The following is an 18261-nucleotide window of genomic DNA, read 5'->3' as shown; positions in this document are numbered from 1 at the left end:
CGGACAACCCCGTTTCTCTTCAGAAAATTCCCAATAATAATACTGTTGCGATTATCCTTGAAACCTCGTGGGATTTCCCAAACATCTCACGGCTCGTATCGCTGGATTGTTAAATAAATGCTCACGATGACCAAATTGTAGTACAATTAACTTTATTACAACAATTTACAATACTCGCTAATACAGCAGAAACACTTTACAATACTCGTTAAAGCATTTACAACGCTTTACAAAACTTGTTAGCACAATTAAACTTGCTTATTCGCAACTCACTTTACTTGTAGCCTGCTGACTTGTAACTAACTCACTCCGCTGTGTCGTGGCTCTTATATACCTGCGCTCGCACTCATGGCAACTCTAGAATGTTCTGAAGTTCATCGCTCATTCTCTTTCTCTCGCTGTTCGCAGTGTTCATCCAACTTGAGGTTTCTCTTTGTGCAACATTCTACGTCATTCCTCGAACATTCTGCCTATTTCTCGTTGTTCGCTTCGCGTTGCGGCAGTATTCGCCACAATACCCAATTATTTCTATAACCATTTTTTCATGGTAACTATATATTATAGGTCCGCCAAAAATATTGATTTTTAAGAATTCTACACTACTTCTACTACGAAACCTTGTTTTTTGCCCCATATAAAATATGTTGAAAGCTTTGAGCGCTTTGAGCACTCCCTTAATATTTTTTTAATTTCAAAATAATAAAATAGGAGTATTTTTTCGGTATAGAACAACCCCAGGGGGTGGCGGCATTAAAATTCCGCCTTTACTGTTTTTGGACCACTCTAATGTACATCCATATGTACTTACATATGAACTTAATTAAAGTTTATTTTAAAACTTTTTTTGTTGATGTGCGTAAATATGTTCACCATTATCAGCAGCATCATCAGGAGTACAACGAATAACCACTGAGCACGACCGTGTTCAAACCATTCCCACGACAGCCGGTTCTACGCACCGGAATGACTCGGGGTTTACCCGACCAAGGGCTGTTGTTTCGGCGATCTAATCCCGTTTAGGTCGGCGAAGTATTTCAGAAGTTGTTCGGCCATAGGGCTACATTTGCTACGTATTCTTCTGCTGAGGGTTGGCATTGAGTCAAACCCAGGGCCAGAAACCTACACCTGCTGTGTACACCAGAGGCGACTACACCACAACTCCACCTCATTCAAGTACAATGCTTGCGACGGGTGGAGTCACCTCAGAGTCTGCTCAGGACTACGGACCCATCGGTACTGGACCACATCATTTGTGGCCCCCTGCTGCTCAAACAGAGCAGCGTGCATGGCTAAGCCCAGTCCACCTGAGCAGCTCAACACAAACACCACAGCACCACAACCACGACAGACCACACCCCCAGGGGTCCACGGGAGAATCGACGGGGGGGTCTACGTTGGCGTTAAAAAAAATATTTGTGTTTTAAAAATGTAAGTGATGGATATTTTTCCCATCACTCTAACTGGCTAACCAGAATGTAGTACCACAGTTACAAGCTATTTCGCTAGCTATTTATATCAGCTACATCAGCAATAATACACGACAATCACAGCTACATATTGTGGGCAGTTTAGAGAATTTAAAATATTTTAACTTTTGACAGCTCCTGCTACATACCACAGCCACACCAATCTGGTTAGCCAGTAAAACTCGGAGCGATAAAAATAAAAATGATGCCATCAACACAGGTAAACTATTTTACAAATACGTCACATGCAAATTCAGGAGCGAGCCAAAAATGTGAGGAGTTTATGGAGTGCTCTTAAAAAATATAACTCCGCAAGGGTGAGATAGTACTTTGATGGATTTACGAGCTCTATTTTTTTAAAACTTGCAAGTGCGTAATCATTTTCAATTTTAATAAATAGAACGCAAGAAAAAATTTTATTTTTATTTTTGCCACTCCGAATTCAGTTTTGGAACTCACCCACAATGCAAATTTTCATCGTTAGATCTAACCTTCATATTTTTTGATGAGCTTTGGGAATATGTTAGAAAGAGCAGCAGGGGTCCATCGAAACCAGTAAAGTTTTGAAAGGGGTCTACGAGAAAAGCAAGTTTGGGAACCTCTGGTTTAAAGAAATGTTGTCATACACTCCAATGGGTCTTAACTTCGGCTGTTCAATTTAATTGGTTGCGTCCTGCTTTTCTTTTTTCAATAACAAATGTTATGTCTTGTTTTCATAATAAATGTTTCCTAAAGGACTTATATTCTTTTGAACGAGGTACATATAGCTCCCCTTTCAATTAAAGGGAATACTCCTGGATTTTTCGCTTTGGGAGACATCGATCTTGTTTTAAGCGTGTTATAACGGAACACAAATATGAAAAATCTCACTTATTGCTCTCAAATCATCACTCAGGGAACATTCTTTCATTGCTCGCTTAGCCCGTGGTTATGAAATTTTAATTGGCAATCAAAAGAGAAAAATTTCGGTGATTGGTGAGAAGTGGTTAAACTTTGTTTGCTGATTGGCGAGCACAGGGTTGCCTTCTTCCATTTCATACAATTTCGCACAAACAAACATAATCAATACAAACTCTTTTAAGGAGCAAAATTAATTTAATGGAGTAATAATATTTTGAGTAACTCGATTAATCCTCCTTTTGTAATTGATTAACCGAATAACTAATTAACCAACTTGCTCGAATAATCGTACTGCATTCCCACGACAGCCGGTTCTACGTACCGGAATGACTCGGGTTTCACCCGACCAAGGGCTGTTGTTTCGGCGATCTAACCCCGTTTAGGTCGGCGAAGTATCTCAGAAGTTGTCCGTCCATAGGGCAACATTCACTACGNGATCTGGGCGGGGTTGTTGTAGCCGCTACAACAACAACAACAATAATAATCGTACTGCCCCAGCATACATAAATTAAAGGTACTTCAGCTATTAATTCATCACATGAAATATTTGTACTTATTGTGAACCTTACTTTAAATAACAGGAATAAGTAATATATATAGTAAAAAAAAGTTAGACTAGATCGTTTTCACACCACACACCTGCAATATATGCATCTGGGCGCGCTGTGGTATTTATGATAAGCAGTTGTGGTCTTGGTATTCTTCAACTCCTGATCCTCTTTTCTAGCTGAAAATAAGAGGGAATTGATTGCATTGATCGTGCTTAAAGCTATGTCATCGTTATCAATTTCATGCAATGCACCAACAACAGCTTCTCCCATCCACTCATAATGACGTTTTTTTGTTCCCTTTCATAATATTAGTAAGGTCCTGCAGGCAAAGGTTTTTAATATTCAAAAAACCAATTGCACTAAGGAATTTTAGAAATATCGAAGCAATAGTACAGGCTTGTTCTGTCCTTAACAATTTTCTAAAAGGCGATGAACAAAATAATAATATGGGTAGTCGGATTTCTTTGGAAGCGGCGGCAGAGCCAAACTTGACACCGGAAGGAATTAGCTCTTCATTTTTAGATTATTTTAATGAAGAGGACAAATTAGATTGGCTGAATCCTTAATGTTTTAAATATCTAGAGTTATTTTGCGAAATAAATTTATGTATATAAAAAACTTTGATTTGCTGCTATTAAATATGACTGTGTACCCGCATGGCATATTCTAATAATGGATTTAACTTTTTAAATAATTTGAGTTTTAAGTTTTTCAAAGGTAGCAAATCTTTTCGTAAACGTTAAACCCTACAGCACATCTAATAATATAATAATAGATTGGCGCTTACACATACATATGTTAGTGTTTGGCCGAACTTCTCTTCACAGCACATCTACAGGCTTTAATTTTACGCCTCGCTTTTGAAAATGGAACGAATGGTTCAGATCTTATGACCTGGACAAGAGATCCCTTCGCGCATTACCTTTCACCTAAATGTTTATGTTTATGTATATACAGTATTAACTCACCGAGCGATCAACTGTTGCATTAAATGTATTGCTGTCACAATTCTATACAAAGAGAAAATACATTCAAATACATATGTAATTATTTTCACACTTCTGAAATAATACAAGGAACTCACCATTTCCCTCACATTTTCGTTATTTAAACTAGACTGCGTTTCTTTTATTTCTACTGTTGGTCTTAAAAAATTTACAAACTACTTTTCGAGGGTGCTTTCGCGCCTAGTTTGCCTAGAAAATTTTCTAGGCATGCGAAAAGTGCCATGCATAAAAACGTTGACGGTTATTTCGAGGTTTTCGAGTTTAAGGGAATCCCCTAAATGTTTTTTTGCTTCTGATGTAAAATAAACAAGTAAAAGCGGCGCTGTCTTCGGCTATGCCGAAGTCTTCATACCTTTCATGAACATCCGAAAATTTTACTTTAACAGATTACTGCATTTGAACATTCTTTTATATTCAGAGCATACATAGATAGAGGAGTTACATATATAAACAAGTAAAAAATACTAAGTTCGGGCGGAGCTGAACATTAAATGCCCGGCGCAAGTATTAAATATAGCTTTTCACATTTCCGAAAACTACCGTTGCGTAGTAAGCGGGGTGGTTTTACCTCTATTTCAAACATCTTACGTGGTATATTAAAAAGTATTTATATTTGATTTTTTTTCATTATATTAAAGTTTACATAAAAAGACTTGAAATTTGATCTTATCAAACATTTTATGAAAAAATAACGTTTGTGTGCTTTCTTAAAAAAAAGGACTTTTTTGTGAGAAATTGAATTTATTAAATATTTTCCATCCGTAAATAAAAATTCAAAATTAATTACTATTTTTTTTTTACAAAGGTGCAATTATCGCTGAAAGTATTAGTCCTAAATAATTCGGTATCCTAACCTTTTTGTAGAGCATGCGATCGAAGTAAGCCAAGACAAATTTTTTTTTTTAACACATTGAACTTTAATGGACTTGGGCGAGCCTAAGATAGTAACCAACATTTATTATCTTGGGCATATTTTTAACCGACTTCAAAAAAGGAGGAGGTTATCAATTCGTCGGAATATTTTTTTTTATGCATGTTAGCGCATAACTTTGGACCACGTTAACCGATTTCATCGGCAAGATGGTACCTCAAGGCTGGTCCCATACTAATTTTGTTTAGATCCGATAATTTTTATATGAGAATTGAAGTCGGTTTTGTTTTTTGCTTAAAAATTACTTGTTGCTATTAGCAATAGAACAACAAACATTCGAATGTTCGTTCCTCTGACCAAGAGACAGAGAAACTAGTGGTTAAGGCGGAAGCGAAAGCTGTTCCTTCGGCCGGAAAGTTCGGCGTTAAAAAGGCAGAAAACAAACGAAAAATTGAGCAGTGAAATTAAGAGGCAGTGTGGCCTCATTGGGCAAAGGAAGATGTGTTATTTCATCAGGAACCGACATCTCACTCTTCGGATAGGGCAGTGAGAAACTAAACGGTTTAATAAAGAATATTTTTTTGTCGCTGCTTGGAAAAAAACTCCGTTTCCCTTTTTTCTAATTATCACTACATTTACTCGATGACCTCAAACAACAGCACACAGTTGTTTCGCAAGTTTTTTACCTAATGAGACTATTTAAAATAAAATTTATTTGTTACAGCAATACTAAATTAAACGCCATTCCTTTTATTGCAGATTAAAAATGCATAAATTGGCCAGTGGGCCAAGGCCCAGCTCTGTTAAGACTCAAATATCACGCAATGATATATTGGATAAACTAATTTTTACCTCGGAGCACTGTCAACACTTTTATGTGGATGAGGGAGCGTTGCATTGTGCGAGCCCGCAGCAAGCAACCACCCTCTCTTCTCAGACTGTATGGAATCAATGAGACGCAGTGAGGTGAACGTTAGCCACCACCCGAATAAGGTAAATAGTACATATACAAAGCGAATTAATAGTTTGGTAAATAAGGCTATTCATAAAGAAAAATCCGATTTATATGATGAGAAAGCTTTAAAATGGTATTTTCAAGCATATTTGTTGATTATGAAGCATTTTAAATAGATTTTTTATAAATATCGTTACCTTAATTTACAAGGACCCTAACCAATACTTTTTTCGAAACTGCGTTTTTTTTCACAGAACTTGGGAGGAGGTATTAAAGTACACCTTCAATAAAAATTTTAAAGTGCTAGTACCAAAAACAACGGAGTTACCAACCCCTTTTTAAAGAAGCTGTACCTGTTTTTGATACTCTTTTTATAATGTTCTTTCCTTCTCCTGAAAAATAAAAAAAAAATTTGTTAGTTAGGGCCTTTGTGAATTAAGGTAAGGATATGTACATATATGTACATATTACGATAGTACAACCAGTGATGCCAGATTTCTGGGATACATTTTTAAGATGTGGGTAATTGAGATATTTTTTCCCGATTTTCGTGGGTAATTTAACAGAGAATGTCTGGCATCACTGAGTACGACCTATACCACTACATATCGATGGTACTCTGCAATAACGGCACCATTCGAAATTCAACAAGTAAGAAAGTCTAAGTTCGGGCGGAGCCGAACATTAAATACCCGGCGCAAGTATTAAAGATATGTTTTCCACCTTGCCGAAAGCTACCGCTACATGATAAGCCGGGGTGTATACATTTTAAGTAAATTAGCGTCCTTAAATTTCGACATATTGAAATTTCAAGCATTTCTGAAATTTATTGTTATTTGAAAAGCGGCCGTAATTTAAGACCGATTTCAACAATTTTCAACGGTTTGCTTTTATGTGGCAAGCACAATAACCATACCGAGTTTGGTACAAATTGCTAGAACGGTTAGCGAGATACATATATGTAATCACAAGTGGGNTATAAAAAATAAAAACTCGGGCTACTGTTAAGTGGCTCGCGTCTCTAACTCTTGTCTAATCCATGTCAAATCCTTACTACTTACTGTAATAATCTTTAAGTAAGTAACTTAACTAATGATTAGATACGGATTAGAAAGAACTAGAGACATGAGCCACTTAACAGTACTAAGGAATTTAATTTTTTTTAATTGTGAATTGCCGCACACGAGGTACCCACATCGAGGTACTTAAGCGGGTCCTTTTAAGTACCCAACCCGCCTAAGTACCTCAAAAAGCTGACATTTTTTTACTTAAGCGGGTTTTACTGTATTGACAAAATATCTGTGGTCAAAAGCTTTTAAAACATTAAATAAATTAGTTTACAAGAAATATTTAATATAGTGTAATACTTCTTAATTTTTGCCACCAGAGGCCCCATTTCCTACTATTTCATTGTTTTTACTTAAATTTGGGGCAAAAAAATTATACACGTCAACAATCTTTGCAGTTGTCAAAATTTTCCATACATTTGTCAAAAATTTCACTAGCCTCATGAGCTAGTGAAATTTTATTCACCTCATACTTGTCAAAAATTTACTCGCAGCGAACTTTGTTACCGATTCACACCCGCTCTTGGATTACAGTCCAAACCAAAATATGTCCATTTATATCTCTTTTTGAATAGCCTAGCTGGCGAGATGGGGATTTTACATACAGATGGAATAGAAATTGCAGAATACGATAGTCGACTTAGGCGGTTATTGCTTATGGCCTAAGATATAATCCTTCGATTTTAATGTTTTAAAACCACAAATATATATATATTTAGGGGATTCCCTTTAACTCATAAAGTCTTCAACCTTGTACGACTGGTAAGTTTACGACCATAGTTGCCAACTTGGTGCTTTAAGCACTAGATTTAGTGCTTTTTGAAAATGAAAACGCCAAAAGAATAGGTTTAGTGCCTAGTGCCTTTTTTAGGGCTTTTTTCTGAACTCGTATTTCTCATATATAGTTAAAACATGAAATAATTTGAAATATCTCAAACAAAAAATATGCCAAATCTGGCTGCACAATTTTTCCAACACGTCGGAAGATATCCTAATCGCAAAGTGCCAAAAACACGGTTTTTCGCGATATTTGAGGTTATAGTTAAGGGATTCCCTTAAGCTCGTAAAGTCTTACAACTGCGTAAAACTCGTAACTTTACAAAGCTTTTATGGGAACGCGAGAAAAGGTGTAAATAATTACGTAAAGTGACTGATCAGGCAGGATTTTGTGAAGTAATTTTTGTTTCGTAGTATTTTCCATAACATCCCGCCATCTTGTCTCTATCGCTCTTGGCTTAGAAACAATTAAAAATGCCGAAAATTTTCAAAAAACCTAAGTCAATACAGCTAGTTGATGAAATTCATTCATTTTATTCGCTTATAATTTTTTCGTTTATTTTCATTATTTAACCATACATTTTTGTACAAAAATTTCGGCTTCTCGGCAACACTAAAGTTTACGCATCAAAATTTGTCTCGTAATTTTACGAGCGACTCGTAAATAGACCTCCACCAAATTTTCACAGTTGTCTTACGAGGCTCGTAAATTTACGAGCTTTACGAGGCTTTTACGAGTTTGAGGGAAGACCACTATTATGAAAAAAAAATTTTTTTTGCTCAATTCTACTTAGGGCATCATTTAGAATTACCCTTCCCTTTTAAATTTCATTTTCAATTGTTGCGATTCGATTTTTCTTTCTCGTGATATACCAGTTTTAATGTGCAGTACGTAGCTATTACTTCGTAAGGCCTGTATGCAGCTCTCAAGAAAAGCAAAAACTCCATATAAAATGACGTACAAGAAATGGCTAAGAAATTTTCTTGAGTCAAATTTCCTTAAGGCAGTACGCAGTTCTTAAGAAATTTACTACGNAGCACAAGGCAACCCAGGTTTGCAACAGAAATATATGCCCGTTCCATTATTTCTTGAGGAAAGAGTGAGGCAACAGGCTGTGAGGTATCAAAAATGTCAAAATTCCTTGGACACACACGCGAAATAATGGCAATTTTTTCTTGACCGTTTTCTTGAGAGCTGCATACAGGGCTGTAAGCATGAATCATAATAGCATGGGTAGAGGCTATTCAATCGTTATGAGCGAAAAAGTTTTGTATATTGATTTATACTTGTAAATAATGTATATATTTTTACTTTTGTTAACTACAAACTGTTATGAAAAAAGTATCTTTTGATAAAAAAAAAAAATTGTGCTTTTAGTGTGGTAAAACGCTTTTTTCCAAGTTGTGGTACCTTTTGAAAATTAAAAGTTGGCTATACTGTTTACGATATAATATAGTACATTTTAGTATAAAATTTTCTGCTCCTCGGCAACACTGAAGTTTACGATGTCATTTGCGCATCAAATTTGCCTCGTAAGTGCAAGTCCGGCAACGCCACGTGTCAGAAACAGCTGTTTACTAGGGTTATGAAGTTTTTAGATTCAAAATCATGTAGTGGCATATTTTGATGTAAGCACTAGAAAAGTTACGTAGATTAACAAGGACCATTTCCTGGTACCAACGGCTTATGAAAATTTAGAAAAAGGCCAAAAAATCCACAACCCTACTGTTTAATTTCTCGCTAGTGTGCTGTCACTTCTTCAAAACACTTCATTTCATGAATTCGCGAGTTATGCATAAACGGAAACATTTTTGAATTCATTAAATGAAGATTTCATGAATTCTGTCGCATAAACGTAGTAGGTGTGCTTTGTACTTGATTTCAAAAAACAAATGGTTGCATAGCTTTAGGCATTTTTTTCAAATTTCCCTAACTGTGAGGCCTAAAATAAATGAAAAATCTTTTTTTTCTTCATTTGGTTCTTGATTTATAATAAATTATTCCATTTCTATTCAATTTATTGACAGATTTTACAAAGCGAAATTAATTGATTTAAGCATGATTTGCTTATAAATTACAAATGAACCGTAAATTACGATAATGTGAACATGCTTTTACCTCGTACATTGTGTTCATTTCCTTTTATGTGTTCGTAGCGAAAGCGACTACCTGGCAAACTGTAAAATTTGAATTTTGCTGAAATTTATACTTTTATCCACCAAAGTCGTTTGATAAAGTTGTAAACCTTTGGTTAAATAGATTTCCATACAAAGTTTATTACTTTATCAAGGGTTTATCACTTTTTATGAAGACCCCTATTACGATATTTCGGTAGGAATTGAAACCTGACGGATTTGTTATATTAGCTGCAGATTAATATTTATAGAATAAACCCACTGTAAACAAATTGTTATAGGCGTGATGGCAATGCAAATGCGACTCTGTTCAACATTTGTGCATTCTCGCTTTCTAATGTCATTCTACGTCAGAGGCTATTTCAGCGAAAAATAAACATCTCTGGTTTCTCGGCGGAGGGCACGGATTGTGTCGAAAAATATACGAGGAGTGAACTTAATTAATTGGTTGAATTAAAATTTGTGTAAATAACATTTTCACTCCAAAATTTTCAATATAAGTGTTTTTATTAAATGCGACGAAGAAAAAAACCGGCATATGCCGGATTTCAATGTGAAAAATATAAACGCTGAAATCCAGTTTAGCGAATAGAAGAAGCGTCGCAGTAGCAAAAACCGAAAGAAGGGAAAGCAGAGAAGCGTGTGTTTGCGCAGCAGAAGCACTGATGACTAGATACTATTCAGGTATCGATACATTAAATTGAAAGTTAAATGCCAGAGCCTTGTTTTGGCAAGTAAATGGAATGGAATTATCCCAAATCGTTAAACAAATTTAGCTAATTTCACAGTTTTGTATGTCAGCTAAATATTTTGTGAGTTAATTTGCTTGGTTATAATAAAAACTAGAAAGTTCAACAATGGCTTTGCCAGAACAAGTACATATGTACATATATCTGCTACGTCGCTGCTTCGGTCGGCGTAACATTGGCATTCATTCGTTTTCGTGCGTTCATCTTGGGCCACTTACGTTCGGCTCGTTTGCAAATGCGAGTTTTTGTTGTTGAATTTTCTATATGCGTATTTATGTGAATAGGGTTATCGACGTCCCCTTGCATCGTTGCGCCGGTTGTTTGAGTGTCCCTTGGGTTTCTCAACACTTATCGGTTGTGCGTTGCGTGTGCCCAGTACTGACTGACGTGAGCCTTAATGTATAGAATTTATGAGTACTCGCTTATGAAAAGATTTCCACATAGGATACCTATGTACCACTGTATACATGGCGTTTCATAATTATACGAGTCCCTCTTATTGACAAGTTTTGATTATTTATGTATTTAATTTTAATCGCTTTTTTTTATCTAAAATATCATATTTATACCAAAAACCATAACAATTCAGGTTACAGACGTTCCACTAAAATTAAAAATTCAACAAAATTTCATCAAGTTATCAATTTAATTGTAATTCCTAGAAAAAAATTTCGTATACAGTTTAATAGCCCCTTAATACCATCTTCTGGCCTACATCGAAAACATGTTTTTGTTGCTAAAACTGGTTTTCGACCTAAACCTTGTGTTTTCCTCCATGTAAAATCTGTCAAACGAAAACCAGTTTTCGCTGAAAACTACGTGAAAACTCACGTTCCACTCATTCCAATCGACGTCTTCACTGTGGAAGTGGGAGTCATATTTTATAGGGAATTTACATGAGGCGATTTTTCAGGCCACTTTTAGTTCAAAGCAACAATCGTCTGTTGTAAACGGCCTTTCAACTAATCGCTTTCAGTGAAGTTGGTCGGCTGCCTACTTTCGTTCAGCTTTAGACTCAAATAATCGCTTGTGAAAGTTGAATCATGTAAATTCCCTATTATCATCTTTAATACTCCAGTTCAGATTTATTGTTAATTGGCTGGACAAATTAAAATAAGAATACAAGAAAAGGTTGTTAATTCCATGATAAAAATATAGTAAGGTAGAACCGCTGAGAGTCACTTTAAAAATTCTTGACGTTTCCAAACATTTTAATTTTTAAATTTACTCACAAACTCACACACACATTTTCATTTTCAATCTCAAGCAACAACAATTTCGAACAATTTCAATTTTTTAATTTCACTTTTATATGATTTTAAAATGTTGGCAAACTTCAAAAAAAAAAAAACGTGGCCGACAAATTGAGAGAACTGTTCTACCTTGCTATGTTTTTATCATGGTTAATTCAAAGAAAATGAAAAAAATAAGTATTTTGGGTTTGTGTCTTTTTTTTGTAGCAAAACTGTAAACAAAGAATTTAAGAAATGTAAACGAAAACACTAACAGCCGGTGTGAACAGACTTCAGCCCGGCCGGCCGGTTTTGAACTACGCAGCGCCAGTGTGGTCGCCAGGGACTAGTAGGACGCAGTGGACGAAGCTACAGACTGTACAGAACACCGCACTGAGGACAGCGACAGGATGCCTCCTGATGTCACCTGAACACCACCTACACGGCGAGGCGCTAATGCTCCCGGTAAAGGAGCATAATATAATGCTCTGCAAGCAGTTCCTGATCGGGAGCCACAGAAGTGGCCACCCAAGCAGACAGCTGCTTGCAGAGGAGCCCTCGCCTAGGCACGTCAGGAGGCATCTATATGAACTGACGGACGAAGTCCAGAGGTTCATTAAGCAACCTCTGGACCCGACAGCTTACAGACAGGCCCTGAACGGCATTCACAGGGACTCAGTCTCGAGTTATGTAGACTCTAGACCTGTGAATGCCGTTCTAGGCATACCACCCCCGGACATAGACGAGACGGAGCTTCATCTGCCTCGGGAGACACGCACAACACTCGCACAACTTCGCTCCGGCTACTGCAGCAGGTTGAACTCCTACTTGAGTAGGTTGAATGAGGATGTGCCGAATGAGTGTCCGGCATGCGGAGAGACCCCACATGACTCGAAACATCTCTTCGCATGCCCGGAAAACCCGACAACCCTAGCGGCCTTGTCCCTATGGACAAACCCCACAGAAGCTGCACGCTTCCTAGGGTTGCCGTTAGTGGAACTTGACGACAACGACTGAGATACCAACCGTCCTGGGCGGGGTTGTTGTAGCCGCTACAACAACAACAACAACAACTTCAGCCCACAATCCCAAAACTCGTTTTCAAAGTGTTTTCGTTGTCGGTCAGAAGATGGTATAAATTTGAGTATAATAAACTGCAAGTTCCAATTTGATAAGGATAAGTTGTAGGTGTTGTATTGAAAATGTCCTTTTAAAATTGTATCCCTGAAATTTCGCAATATTTGTTTTTGAAAAAAATATATACTAAGGACTGATGTATATAAAGTCGATAACATCCTCAAATTTGACGGTTTGACTTTGTTAGTTAAAAAAATTACCTATACGTCCTTGTGAATCCAAACAATTTTAAGTTTTTTTAAATCTAAAGAAATTTTCTGTTTCATTGAAATTACAAAGTCCTTTAAAATAAATCCTGATGTCAGAGAAACAAAAAATAAAAATGCCACTCTAAATAATAAGGTAGGTTTCAAACCGCCCTATCTCAGCTGCCGATTCAAAAACGCCCTATATCAGCATATTTTCAATTAAATTCTGAAATAGGGCGTTCTTGAAAAGTTTTTTGAGATAGAGCGTTTTCCAACTGGCTGCCGAGATAGGTCGATCTTTCACTCAGCCATCGATATGCTTTATTGCTATCAATATATAAATTAATATAAACCAAAAGTTCATTTTTTATTAGTGAGATATTCGATTTATTTCTCTCATCTCACCATTTCAAAATCTTAATAGAAAAAACTTTCTGTGAATGCCGAAGTTGCAGGAATAGAGAGCATAGGCGAAATAATTTTAAGTAAATTTGGTAAGTCTTTCTAAGTATTTTTACAAATAATGCCATTTTTGATCTCTGGACCCTTTGTTTTACAGTGATGCTTTCCATTTCCAGACTACCTATCACGTACGAGCATGATTTTTAAATTGTACCAAACTCAAATACATTGTTTGTTGGTCCAAATAATGAGACACGTATTTTTTCTTATGCCTCGGAAAAATTTTTCGGACGAATTAAACGCGATTTTGTTTTTCAGGCAAAAATCGATTATTCGAATTGACAGTGAAATTTTTTTTTTAAATGCCCATAATTTGTCAAAATTTAATAGATTCCAACAATGTTTTTACTCGAATGTCAGTAATTCTTGTCACTTCAAGATAGAATGATATAATTATTGATTTTCATTGTTTAAAATTTTTTATTTAACAATAAACAAAAAGTGCAATTTTTTTTTTAAATTTAATTTCTCAAAAAGTGTATTTTTTTCTCTCAAACTTTTTTACCGGGAAAGAGACACTTTGAACTACAATCAACCCAAATCTCTAATAATTTATGATTTTTTATAGAAAATATTGGTTTTTGTGGTACATACTACAATATTCTTATATTGTTTAACTAAATGGAACATATGTATGTAATATATCAGCAAAAAGTACAGCCGTGATAATTTTTTTTGTATCAAATAGATATTAGAACACACTTTCCACCATACAGTTTCGATTATAAAAAGCGGGAAAATGTGATTTTGTATTACTGAAATATATTAATATTTATAATTGAAAAAATGTAATATTTTTATATACTTGGGCAATTCACAAGGTGTCGTATTTGTCGTGTTTGTCGTGAAGTCATGATATTTCATGACAGTTGTAAAAATGTTGTTATTGTTTTGTGAAGAAAAATAACACATGACGATACAACTCTGCAACCTATGTTTATTCGGTGTTATGTGAGGTTAAGTGCTGAGATATAATAAATAATCGTAACAGGTGTTCACAACCGTCGTGTTTTAACACAACTTTTGTTAGGAAAATATAACTTCACAACACCTTGTGAATTGCCCAACTATATTTTTTTCCAACAGTATATAGTACGCAAACCCATAAAATAGTACAATTCTATATATTATAGTACGGTTGGCAACCCTAGCGTCTACTTAGGCTTGCGGATAGGTGTAAATTCTAGACAAAAAAAAACTTATTTAAAACAAATTTCTCACTGAAAAAATATTTATCCACACCGAAAGATTATACAAAAAGCTTTATGTCGCGTTAGCCGGGTGTTTTTTGTTTAACCGGCATCAACATATGTATATTACCCGGGTACCCGGGCAAATCGGGTAATACCGGGTAGTTTCACTCGAATGATTTTGGCCGCCATGTTAGCCATTTTACTTTAGCTGACATCTCTATCAAAATCAAGCTACCAGCCACAAAAAAAAAAATATTTTTCAACTGCCGTTCAAAAAAACAGATGGGTCATTCCATTGAAGAAAGGAAAAGGACTTACATTTAAATATGCCCTAATTATCTCTATTCCAGTAGTAACTTCTTTTTACATGATTACATTTCATTAACCTGTAGTAAAATATTAAAAAAGCCAAAAGAAGTTGTAATTTTTGTCTATGGAAACTTTTATTTCATTCATAATTACTTTACAGCAGTCACAAGGAGATGTCCCACCAGTCACCATTTTAAATATTTTTTAATATTTCTATGAAGATATGATCTCATTTTTATTGAAAACGAAAGCGTATAATTCATATTTTGCAACACAAACACATCGCTGGTGAAAATTAAGTGTTTTGGCTAAAATTCATCTTTGGGCGCACAAGGGTAAAATAGAGTTATTTTCAGTGTCCCACCCGTCAAATTCATTCAAATGAACTAAGAATGGTATTTTTGTCAAAACAAAAATAATATTAAGAAATTTTTGGAAAATGGGTGTGACCCCGTCCCCTTATGATGAAGTGCTGTATGTAAATATGCTTCTCCAATCCTTACCAAACTCGATACGGGCCTTTCTGGGGCTTATCAGCTAAGTAATTCACTAAAAATCGATTATTGCAATAACCATTTAGCAGAAAATTAGATTATAAATTGTTCGATAATGGGTGTGGCGCCGCCGACTTATGACGACAAATATGTATTCCGGTAACCGATTTATCAATTTCTACCAAACTCGGTGCACTCAATAATCTTGGTGCGGAAAAACAATTCGTTGAAAATCATTAAAATTGGACTAAAACTTCACCCGCCTCCCTTGTAAAGGTAAATTTCAGAAATTCGAAAATTCCGATATTTAAATAACTGAGGACGCTAATTTACTCCAACAACCTCTCAACAATAAATAAAACTGTTAAAAGACTTTTAGGAATTGAGCGTGGCATACAAAGGTTTATCTCGATAACCGCTTTATCGATTTCTACCAAACTCAATTATTTGATTAGGTCTAACTCAGCATATTATCGAAAGCGTTTGAAATTAAAAGCAACGTTTTTTTTTTTGGTGAAATGACGTTTTTTTTGGTAAAATGACGATTTTTAAGCGGAAGCTTTCGGCAACGCTAGTTACTACACAATCATAGGTGCTTTTTGGGAACATCAGGTCTGCAGACTCCTTTTTCTAGACTTCAACGGGGATCATCATCTATGTGCAGAGTGTGAAACGCTAGCCTCAAAACAAACCGTGGTATTAAGCTCAATAAGCTTGTTGAAATAAATACAACCACACCTCAATATTAATAACAACATAGTACAATAGTTTATGATTAATATGCTGTGTCAAATAAAAATACTCTTTTTCTTGGGTCCCATATATGTAGGTGTTTCCATGATGTCGGATGTGACATTCGTACGACTTTATAGTTAAATAAATCATTTGAACATGGAGGTCACCTATAAAAAAAAAGTTTGCCGTTGTTAAGCTTTTGTACCGTCCTTGAGTTGACAACCCCAAATAGGAAAATCGATGAAAAAGTGCGATGAACGGATATGGATTTGTGTTTCTTTAGTCTATTATCGGGCGGTTGAGAGACACTTTGAGAGGGTATTTTTTGCTGCTCACTAGTCCTAAGTCGCCTACTATTTTTCCGGCCGAGGTTGTGAAAACTGTTAAACTGCCAAAAAAAAAGAGGAAGAATTTTAAACACTCAAATTTTAACTAATAAATATGTTCATGTTATCTGTTATTCTATTGTTAAGTGAAAAAACATCAAATGAACCATTAGTTTAACGTAATTGTGTTCGCTGTCGCTCAAATCTTAACTTTATAAGTTTGTGCAATTTGACGTTTGACGGAAATTTGTGTTTTGCGTTCCCGTGGTTTTAGGGCAGTTTATTGACTTTGTGAGAGCATTTGGTACTCATTTCGCTAAGAAGGTTTACTGTCGGAATACATTTTTGAAACGGGCTGCCACCTTTCTATTGAATTAATACACCTTTGAAGAAAGGGCGCGATATGTAGACTCGAGTTATAGGATTATAAATTAAATTTCCAGGAAAAAGGCGATACTCTACCTACTCTTTAAACACCTTCGAAAATATGTATATTAAATAGCCTAGCATCCATATTTATGAAAAATATAGAATGCTTCATAAATCGCAGGTTTGGTTAGAAGTATCCTTTCATAAAACTCTTTAAAAATCTCTTTAATTTTTTTTATGAATGAGCCATACGAGTTTTGGGAGGGAGTAACGAACACAAAAATACTTTAAGGGGCAGTGAAGCACGCCGGGTATTTTCTTGTAATAAATAAATAACCGAGTAGCCCGTTCAATTTTAGTATAAAAAATACAAGTTTGAGGAAGCTATGACTTACCGCTGATTTTGAGCAATTTTTTTGTTGAAGCCTATTTTCTTCCATATAAAAAAATTGTCGAACATGCTTTGCCAAAAAAAAGGTAAGTATAGAGCTACCTTAAACATGTACTTAGGCCCCTATTATGGTTATGGTCAACTTAGTTGAGTTGTGTTTGAGACAACTCAACTATTTATTGCTATTGCCGTTCGCAACTGGTTTTCAGTTGACTGTGGCCATCGGAAGATTTGGAGATTCGATACAAATTTGATATTTTAATACTATTATGTTATTTTAATGATATTAAAATAATGAAAAGCAACAATGGAAATCAATTACGAATTATGTCTGACAACTGACAGAAAACTAGGGGGCCCCTATTATGGTTCACAACTCAACTATCAAATATCGTTAAGTAGACGCTTTTCTCAAACTATCGAATGATTCAAGCGCTTGCATATTAATGTCTTAACATCTAATATTATTGAACATATACATTGGTACATATGTAGTTCCATTAATGTTGCAGTTGAATGTCGATTATCCGGGTTGCCCGATACCAAGCTTATCATGGATCATGGAAATATAACCTTAAGCGCGGTGTATTTTATTATTATTTACAATGCCATTTTTATGCATACATATACTATTTACAAGTTGGTTAATCAGATATTCGGTTAATCAATTACTCGAGTAATCAAGATTTTGATTATCCAAAACGATGATTAATCGAGTTACTTAAAATATGATTGCTCAAAAAATTCATTTTGCTCGTTAAAAGAGTTTGCTTTGGAAAATGCTTATTTTCTTTTTTACAATCTGTATATGAAAAAAAAAATTCATTTTAATTTTTGAAAACAAAAACGTTGTTTTCAAAGTATCAAGGAACTTCAACTACTTTATATTTAAAGAATACTTTGAAATGTTGATTACTCATTTTACTCGAAATGTTGATTAATCATA

General features: G+C 35.3%; 1 protein-coding gene across 1 annotated transcript in view; it reads left to right on the top strand.

The window, feature by feature from the left end:
- The window catches only part of sbb (scribbler), a 44727-nt gene that overhangs the window by 4275 nt on the left and 22191 nt on the right, over window positions 1–18261 (top strand). Inside the window, exon 2 of the mRNA XM_017610695.1 lies at window positions 5555–5788. Coding sequence (XP_017466184.1) covers window positions 5738–5788 — 51 coding nt within the window. The 5' untranslated portion in view covers window positions 5555–5737. The remainder of the gene's footprint in view (window positions 1–5554; window positions 5789–18261) is intronic.

The sequence above is a fragment of the Rhagoletis zephyria genome, unplaced genomic scaffold, assembly GCF_001687245.7.
Source record: "Rhagoletis zephyria isolate East Lansing unplaced genomic scaffold, Rhagoletis_zephyria_1.1 Rzeph_scaffold_00333, whole genome shotgun sequence".
Lineage (NCBI taxonomy): Eukaryota > Metazoa > Arthropoda > Insecta > Diptera > Tephritidae > Rhagoletis > Rhagoletis zephyria.
Note: the sequence above shows the minus strand (reverse complement) of the source record. Positions and strands in the feature narration are given on the sequence as shown.